General features: G+C 47.7%; 2 protein-coding genes across 2 annotated transcripts in view; one reads left to right on the forward strand and one right to left on the reverse strand.

Moving 5' to 3' along the window:
- The first annotated feature begins 1552 nt into the window (after positions 1 to 1552).
- Maneal (mannosidase endo-alpha like) lies at positions 1553 to 7322 on the forward strand. Its single transcript, XM_013348480.2, has 2 exons — positions 1553 to 1623; positions 4814 to 7322. The coding sequence occupies exons 1-2, from the start codon at positions 1553 to 1555 to the stop codon at positions 5448 to 5450; spliced, it is 708 nt and encodes a 235-aa protein (XP_013203934.1). The 3' UTR covers positions 5451 to 7322.
- A 44-nt stretch (positions 7323 to 7366) lies between these two features.
- Yrdc (yrdC N6-threonylcarbamoyltransferase domain containing) overlaps positions 7367 to 9707 on the reverse strand; it is a gene marked incomplete at its 5' end in the record, with an annotated part of 4048 nt that continues 1707 nt past the window's right edge. Inside the window, 2 exons of the mRNA XM_026782285.1 lie at positions 7367 to 7722; positions 7991 to 8274. Of these exons, the coding sequence (XP_026638086.1) occupies positions 7650 to 7722; positions 7991 to 8274 (357 nt within the window). The remainder of the gene's footprint in view (positions 7723 to 7990; positions 8275 to 9707) is intronic.

A 9707-nucleotide genomic window follows, 5' to 3' on the forward strand; every position in this document is an offset into this window, starting at 1 on the left:
CTCCGCCGCCGCGCTCCGCCGCCCCCCGAGCCTCGCTGGGCCCCGCCGAGGTCGATCCCGCGCCCCGGCAGAGCCTGCGCGTTTACTCCGATCTGCACGCCTTCTATTACTCGTGGTACGGGAGTCCGCGACGCGAGGGCCACTACATTCACTGGGACCATGTCATGGTGCCGCACTGGGACCCCAAGATCTCGGCCAGCTACCCGCGTGGCCGCCACAGCCCTCCAGACGACTTGGGCTCCAGCTTCTACCCAGAGTTGGGGCCCTACAGCTCACGGGACCCCGATGTGCTACGAGAGCACATGACCCAGCTCAAAGAAGCCGCCATCGGTGAGTCCCCCTAGCCAGTCTGCCCCCCAGCCTCGCCCTTCCTTCCTGCTCCTCAGCTTTTGCTGCTGCCCGGCCGCAGGGCCCATTCTCCCGCCAACCTGACCTCGTAGCCTTTCCTTCTCATTTTTATTCCGGGCCTACTACACACCACCGTCCCTTCCTCTAATTTGTGCTGTACCTTCTGGGCCTTTCTACCCTCAACAACCCCAGGGGCCTTCCGTAGGGTAGAGTTGATGTGTGCGCGTCTGTGTTAGAGCTATCCTGAGTAGGGACAGTAAGAACAGTCCTAAGTATGTTGCACCTCCAGGTTTCAAGAAAGTGGGGATCCTGACCCCTCAAGTCTGGAAGGAGAGTTTGGGGAGAGTCTGCTTTCACAGCAGGTTTAGGGGAGTCCAGCAGCTAGATGGTTGATCTATCAGGGCTGAGGAGGGCGGGCACAACACATGACACCCACAGAAGGTTTCATCAAGCGCCCAGCCAGAAGTCCTGGAGAACCTTCTGCATTATGTTGGGGTGGGGAGACGCAGCTTGGTTAGATTTTGCCACTGAATTCTGCTAGCTTTTAATGATACATTTGATTACACCTCGAGACAGGTTGAGGAGAGCTGCAAGGTTTGGATCCAGGCTTAGTGGCTAGTGCAAGCCTAGCACTTGGGAAGGCCAGACTTCCCAGTTTGAAGTCAGTCAGGGTTACATAGTGGGACAGTATCTTCAAAATAATGAATGAATGAATGAAGAGGAAGGGGATACACAAAGATGTGGATATGTAGGCTATTCTGTCTAGGCTTGCTTTCTAGACCAGCAGTCAGTCAAGGCAAGTGCTCTCTCCCATGGGAAGCATAAGAATAAGACTTCTTCACAAGGATTTTCTTTAGGTAGGGTACCAGAGGTACGGTTGTGGTTTCCAGGTAAGTGTGGCATTGCCACCCTTTCCCCTTCCTCCTTCTACTTGATGATGCTCTCCTCAGCCGGCTCCCTTGGCTGCAGGACTTCAGCACTGCTGGCATGGACAGCTCCTAGGCCTGCTAAGCTCTGGGCCCTAGGTCTGCCTCAGGAACCTAGCAGGATCCTAGCTCGAGATTTGAGGTTTTCAGGAACCGTGTAGTTAGAGATGCTTTCTGCTGCTGGGGGCGGGGTGGGTGGGCACACTGTGGACCATTGAAGGGGCTTTTGTATTGTTTAGGAGTCTTGGTTCTTTCCTGGTATCCACCTGGCATGGCTGATGATAACGGGGAGCCCTCAGATGATCTGGTACCTGCCATTCTGGACACTGCCCATCAGTACAACATCCAGGTGAGTTCAGAAGGTTTCACACACTGTCATGGAGAATGCCCCTTTGCTGCCAGAGTTAGTGCTGGATGGCTGATGACGACAGAAATGTAAGTATGGTACTGGGAGAGGGTATAGCAGGCTGCACCATGTCAGCTGTTACCATTTTTAATTTTGAGCAAATAGGGGACAAATGGAAGACTATAGATATATTTATTCATATTTTTAAAATTTTGTGTGTGTGTTTATCTGTGTTTGGATGCCTGCAGAGGCCAGAGGCATTGGATCTCCGTGGACTCGTTGTGGGTAACTTGACACGGTGCTGGCTACCCAGGTCCTTCGGAAGAGAGCCATAACTCCAGTCCCTTCACTTTTATTAAATCATATAGGTTAAGTGGAAGACCCTTGATCCTGGATACCGGGGAGGCCAGAGCCCAAATGATCTGCAGACAGAATTCTCCACTCCACAGTGGAGGACAGTGCTGGACCTCCATAAGCAGCTTCCCCTTCTGGTGGAAGGAGATGTGTGTAGCCATTCTCCCCAAACACACCAGTAGAGGAAGTCAGTTCCTACATCTGCAATGAAGGAAGAAAAATGTCACAGAAGCCCCCTTGCCTTCCCGAGGTCACTGCTGGAAGGTTGAACAGATCGTGGCACATTTTCTGCTGGCAGAGAGCAGGCACATGTCGCCTGGTGCTCATGATTGGAGCTGACAGTGGTAGAAACCTGAGTGCCATCCTGCAGTGACCTCAGAGTGATTCCTAGATGTCCTGATGTGGGACATGGACAAAACTCACATCCTTTATTTTGACCTGATGGCAGCCTTCATTGTGCCCATCCTTGCCAAGCTTTCCTGAATTCAGCCCCTCCCTATAAGCCATGATGGCGGGGGGTGAAGGGGGGTGTTAATCTGTATGTCTGTATGTGTCGTGCTCCTGACTATTCACCTGATCTGAAACTCCATTTGTGGCAGGTGGCCTTCCATATCCAACCCTACAAGGGCCGGGACGACGTCACTGTTCATGACAACATCAAGTACATCATTGACACGTAAGATGGGAATCGAGATGGAAGCAGGGCTAGAAGGGCTGGAGGTCAGGCAATGCAAGGGTGGAGTGCATGTGTTCCCAGCAGTTATTCCGGGTGCTGGGCTTGGAGTCAGGCACCTGAGTTTCAGGTTCAGCTCTGGAGCCCTAATTGAGTCCTGTTTTAGTACAGAGGTGCTTCAGACATGCTTATATGTACTCACTGAAAAACTGTTGAGTGCCTTCACATACAGCTATTATCTTTAGCAAAGTTTCTGACTTGACACTTATAGTCTAGCGGCTGGGGGTGCAGCAGAGCTCCCCAACCAAGAAGTGGGAAACCACAGCAATCTGTAGTATGAAAAAAAACAATAAAAAGCTAAGCAGAGTTTTGTGTCAAGAATGTGCCCAAGAAGTTGTTTTTTGTTTGTTTCTGTTTTGGTTTTCCCCCTCCTTTTATGGTTCTGGAGATGAAACCCAGGGTCCTTTGCATGCTAAGCATGAGCATGAGTGTATGTTACGTCCCAGCCCTCAAGGAATTTACTCTAGAAGGGGTGGTGATAGGTGCTTCTCTGAGAGGACTTGTCCTGGGTGCTGACACCGAAGAGGCTGACTCTCGCTTTCCCTGTGAGCACAGCAAGTTAGTGGCCATCTGTGAACCCAGAGAGCTCTCACTGAGAACCAAACTTGATAGGCACTTTGAGCATGGACTCTGTGGCCTCCAGAACTGAGCCATAAATACGGTTGTTAAGCTAAAAGGAATGAGTGAGCTTAGAATTCTGTTGTTTTTAAGACAGGGTCTCATATAGTTTAGGCTCCTTGAGCTCTTTAAGTAACTGAGCGTGAACCTGAACTCCTAGTCTGGTGACCTTAGTCTCTCAAGTGCTGGGACTACACACGTGCACCATTATGCCTGAGGCCCTGGATTCAAGACAAGTTTTTTTTTTTTTAAAGATTTTGTTTATTTATATGTATGTGTGTGTCTGTGTGTGCCCAGAGGCCAGAAGAGGAAGCTGGAGTTACAGGCATGTTGTAAGTTGCCTAATATAGGTGCTAGGAACAGAACTCAGGTCCTCTGGAAGAACAGCAATTGCTTTTAATGTCTGAGCCATCTCTCCAGCAAATCGTTCTTTTAAAAAAGTATATTTAAAAAATCATATTCACTGTTCCTACTCCTCTTCCTAACTCTTCCCAGACCCATCACTAATCCCTGCCTACACAATGTTTTTTAAAGCAAGTCAGCTCTGGCTGAGCATGCTGGTGTATGCCTTTAATTCAAGGCTAACCTGGTCTACTTACTGAGCTTCAGGCCATATAGTGAGACCCTGTCTCAAATAATAGAAGAATAATAGTAAGTAGCTCTGCAAAGATCTGGAGAAAGGGGAAATTCAAGGCAGAGCGAGAACTGGCAGATGTGATGTGGGATTCCCTCTGCATGCTGTGAATACCATTCGTTAATAAAGGAACTGTCTTAGGCCTGCACAAGGCAGAACTTAGGTAGGTGGGGAAAACTAAACTGAATGCTGGGAGAAAGAAGTCAGAGTCAGGGAGAAGCCATGTAGCCCCGCTGGAGAGATAGACGCCAGAGGGAACTTTACCTGGTAAGCCACAGCCATGTGGCAATACACAGATTACTAGAAACGGGTTAAATTAAGATGTAAGAGTTAGTCAATGAAAAGCTAGAGTTAATGGGCCACGCAGTGATTTAATTAATAGTTTCTGTGTGGTTATTTTGAGTCTGGGCAGCTAGGATGAACAAGTGGCCTCCTACAACACAGATGGAATGTTCTAAGATGGGACAAGGTCACATAAAGATTGATGATAGAAAGGCCAGTTAGGGAGTGAAGTCTGAAAATAGGCAAGTTCAGATCACACAGGGGCATCCTTACAGGTACAGGAAGGAGCGATCAGATCAGATCAGATCCTATAGGGGGGCAGGAATGGAAGTCTAGACACCATTGCTGCCACACCCAGACGAAGATGTGGAGGCCTGGCTTGGAAGAAGAGGCTGAGGGATGACAGGCAGGGAGGGCAGGAAGAGAAGCAGGTTAATCCTTGGAGGCATATGCTGAATGTGTAACCTGAATCCGAGACTGCTGTGAGCACAGAAGAGATCAACCCTGTGGCTGATCTCTCAGCTGTGCTGGCTTCTCACCACCAACTCAAGCCTCTCCCTCCTGCTCCTCAGGTATGGCTCCCATGGTGCATTTTACCGTTACAAGACCAGTATGGGCAAGAGCCTCCCACTCTTTTATATCTACGACTCCTACCTGACATCCCCTGAGGCCTGGGCCCACCTCCTGACACAAAATGGGCCCCACTCCATCCGCAACACCCCCTATGATGGGGTCTTTATAGCGCTGCTGGTGGAGGAGGGCCACACCCATGACATCCTTGCTGCGGGATTTGATGGGATGTACACCTACTTTGCCTCCAATGGCTTCTCCTTCGGCTCCTCTCATCAGAACTGGAAGGCTGTGAAGAACTTCTGTGATACCAACAACCTGATGTTCATTCCTAGCGTGGGGCCTGGGTACATCGACACCAGCATCCGGCCCTGGAACAACCACAATACTCGCAATAGGGTCAATGGCAAGTACTACGAGACAGCCCTGCAGGCGGCCCTGACAGTGAGGCCCGAGATTGTCTCCATCACCTCTTTCAATGAGTGGCACGAGGGCACACAGATCGAGAAGGCTGTTCCCAAGAAGACGCCAACTCGTCTGTATTTGGACTACCTGCCCCACCAGCCCAGCCTGTACCTGGAGCTGACCCGCCGCTGGGCAGAGCACTTCATCAAGGAAAAGGAGCAGTGGCTGATGTGAGGGGCTACTACTCAAACCTCATTAGGTCACCAAGCTGGTTCAAATGAGAAATAGGCACATGCTAGTCCCAAGTAGCCAATGGGTGCTTGTGGATGGGCCAGCTAGCTCATGTAGAACAAAGCCCGGCCCTTGGACTGGTGGTGCTGGGGCGAAGGGAAGCAAGGCTTGATGAAGGAGGCTGGCAGGAAGCCGCACATGGCTCAGGGCCGCTCCACGTCATTTAGCTTTCGGCTGTGGCAGGTTGTAGTGTAGTTGTCAGCCACTGTGCTTAAAAGGGTCTCAGGGTTCTGAGCTAGCATGCCCCTGCTTCCTTTGGACAGCCTACATCTCCTCAGGCACCTTCCTTTTTCTGCTGAATACAGGGAACAGTATTTGACTTCAGAAGGGGACTTTGTTTAAGGTCTTTCCAGTCCATTTCTGTGCCCCTTTACCAGGAAACACTGAGCACCCACTCATTACTAAGCATCTTATGGTCAGGTGCTGGGAAATTTGGTCAGCGTTCCCTTCTGGAGCTTCCAGGAGCTCGCTTTTGGTGTAGCTATGCAGCTAGCACCTTGGCTGTTTTGCTCTTCTTTGCAGCTACACCCAGGGCTGGAAGTTCAACTATTTTCCTCCAAGAAAATAGCTCTGCTTCAGAGGCTCTCCTGATGAACATAAAGCTGCAGAGGATTAGGTCACTCCCTCCCTCTGGCTATCTAGGCTGGGGAGGCCACACATTAGGGCCACTCAGTGCTACTACGATTTGTATTAAACATGAAGTAGTGTTTGCCAGTCCACGTTCCTCTTGCTGTCCTCTAGGTCAGACTGTGACAAATTAGTGTATGTCTGGGCTGGCTAGTTTTAGCACAATGGAGATGGGCTTGCTTAAATGACTAGTTCATGATTTCTAGAAGGAAGTTAGCAAGCCAGTACTTATTTATAAACAAACTAATGTTAATTGCAAGGATCCTTGTTAAAGTACATCCAATGAAATATTTTTCAGCAAGGTTCTCAAATACACTTGAGGTGTTCACTGGAAACTACTGTACTGGTTTAGAGGCTAAGGCTGAGCCGTGACTCTGGGAAGAGGAAGCAGCAGAGGAGATGAAGTAGAATACAGGTCATTTCAAGGACAACCAGTCCATTTACTGAGAGATGAGCAGGGCTGGTCACCTGGACTGTAGCTTAGTTGAGAGGGCTGGATTTTTACCAGTGCTAATTTCATTTCATACATACACAGCTTGGATACAGTAAGGCCAGCAGGAAGGGGCAGGCATCTTCAATGAAAGTTGACACAGATCTTCTGAAGGCTAATCTACATCAACAGCCATAATGCACATATACACCTTGACCTAGAAATCCTACCCCAAAGGAAATAGCTCAAAAGAAAAATAAACCATTTACAACTGTTTATAGCAGCATTTTTTTAATAAAGAAAAATACAGCTTAAATACTCAAAAATAATTATGTATGCAGAATACTTGGCACATATGTGAACAAAGATAAAACTTCTGAGTAAACAATGAAGTTAAATAAATTATACACAGAACTATATAATTTATTTTATCAATAAATAAGAAAGTCACTGGCTGAACAGTCAAGATTTTATTTTCCAGTATTATTTCACTTGGGACCCCCCCCCCCAAGATAGTTTCCCTAAAATATCTCTCTGGTACCCAGGAAAGCTGTCTTGGGTTCTTGGACTTTCCTGCCTTGGTCCTGAGACTTCTAGAACACACTAGTGCTTCTAGCTGGCTCGACATGAAGTACCACTGTCACCAGAAACAAGCTCTTAATACATTCTAATTCTGTACTCAATTTACTTTTGACTTTTAAAGGTCTCAAAATAGTAAGGCCGATCTAAGAATGTTCTTTTTTTTTTTTTTCCCAGACAGGGTTTCTCTGTACCTTTGGAGCCTGTCCTGGAACTAGCTCTTGTAGACCAGGCTGGCCTCGAACTCAGAGATCCGCCTGCCTCTGCCTCCCAAGTGCTGGGATTAAAGGCATGTGTTACCATTGCCAGGCTTCTAAGAATGTTCTTACCTTTGTTCAATTTTTGGTTGATATAACTGCAGCTTCTGGCCTACAGTGTTCAGAGAGAGAGATGTTCCCTAAATAGCCAGGCTACATGTGTAGCTCCAGGAGCCTCTGCCAATGAGGCCTTGCTAACCAGTTAGCAGACACATAGTATCCAGCATGATCCTCGGATCTTCCAAATCTTCATGAGCAGGACCCCTGTGAAGGGAGCAGCCCATATTTCTGTTGGAGGATGGTTGTAGTGTTTTCCAGAGCACTGAGGAAGACACAGAAGGCAGTTACAGTCTGACTTCTCACAGCACTGAGCCCACCAGTCTGAAGAGTAGCCAATAAAGATTACTGCCCTATGCCCTGTTCATCAAACTTGAACCCTAAAAAGCCCGCCATAGCAGCAAATTTAGTCCCAGGCTCCTCACTGCCTCCCCGCCCCCAAACAATGCAAGCTGGGAATCAACTCGGTACATTAAAGCTCCTCTTTTTCCAACTTCCTTCACAAACCCCCGTGGCACAGGAAAGAGCCTTACCAGCCCGGGCGAATAATGGTAAACTTTCCAGGCACAGATAAGTCAACCACAGTAGAGCCGAGGCGGCACTCAGGGCTGTGACTATCTCCAATTGGTCCCCCATCAATGACCAGGGACAAATGAGGCCAGAGGTCTTGGAACTCCTGAAAAGAAGGGCATGGCCATATTGTCATCCTGCATACATGGCTCACATTTAAATTCAGGCATCTTCCTCTAATCAGAGGAGAAAGCTCTTTATGCTTAGCTATGTCAAGGGCACAATTAGCATCCAGTCTGCAACCCCCTTACAAGTTACACCTTACATAAAAAGAATCTTAATGTACCAAAAGGAAATCCCAGTACTACAGAGGCTGTAGAGGCTTAGGTCCAATAAGCGGTATGCTGGGTTTGAGCCTAGAGATGTGGGCTTTAACCTTGGACTTTTCATCGTATCTGTATGATACATGAAATCATTTCATCTAGATTCCTAAAGTGAGAGCCAGCTGAGGTGACTATCAACGGTCTTTCCAGCCCCAGCAGCCAGATCCTGGACCCCAACAGAAGTCAATCAGCTCAGAGCATGAAGAAGAAAACAGGGTGGACTCTGCAAACCCATGTCACCAGCACTCAGTTCTTGGGCCGTGCTATTAAATGAGCTGGAGTCTTTCTGCCCCCAGTGAAGAGTCTCTACTGCAGTTAGGCCTGGGTCTTGATGATAGGGCAATCATAAATACCAGTTATAAATAAACAATGACTGTGCTAGCCTAGGGTTGGTGAAAGGTAAGAACCACCCTCTCCTCTGGAAGCATCCCCATCTGGCTCCCTAACTGTACAGATACCAAGAGCAAATAAAGTAGAACTGCATTTCCAAGTCCCCCATCACTTAACTGCACCTAACTTAAGAGGCTGTAAAAACAGAGCAAAGTTTCTTTATGCTCATTTGTTCTAAACCACATAGCCAAGACAGGATTAAGATGATCTTATCTTAGGCCTACCTGGCAAGTAGAGATAGGACAGTAGGTATTAGGTGAGCCCAGGTGTGCTGGCATAGATTCCAAAATGAGGAGGCCTAAGGGTCCTGAGTTCAATGGCAGCACGAGCCACAGTTGTAAGACCCTGCCCTAAGCCTTTAATTCCAACACTTGGGAAGCAAAGGCAGTTCAAAGTCAGCGGTTCTATTTAAGGAGTTCAAGGGCTACATAGTAAGACCCTGTCTTAAAAACACTGTCCCACTCTGAAAAGAAATGGCAAAAAGACTGTCATTTAATGGCTGTGACAGACAACAAACGTTTCAGAGCCCCCAGCACTGCTGTCGAGTGTCTGACAACTCCTCCCCTCACAAGGCTGTCTTTACTTCCTATAACCTTTTCTACTTTTGTTTTTTGAGACAGGGTTTCTCTATGAAGTTCTAGAACTTGCTCTGTAGACCAGGTTGGTCTTGAACTCAAAGAAATCCGCCTACCTGCCTCTGTCTCCCAAGTGCTGGGATTAAAGGTATGAGTTACCACCCCCCAGCATCTTTTCTATTATTATAGATACAGGAGTACATCTGTTCTTCCCTGGCCTCTCAAGATAAAATGTTTCAATGCCTTAAAAAAAAAAAAAAAAAAAAGAGGCCTGAAAAACATGAAGTTAGTGTCCACTTAGGTGCCTTTTGTAAAAGTTAAAAGCAAAGATTTTCTTGAAAACATCAAATGTTTACAAAATAATAACTGAAGTACCAAAAGGTTTTACACAG

Source organism: Microtus ochrogaster, chromosome 10 (genome assembly GCF_000317375.1).
Source record: "Microtus ochrogaster isolate Prairie Vole_2 chromosome 10, MicOch1.0, whole genome shotgun sequence".
In the NCBI taxonomy this organism is placed as follows: Eukaryota; Metazoa; Chordata; class Mammalia; order Rodentia; family Cricetidae; genus Microtus; species Microtus ochrogaster.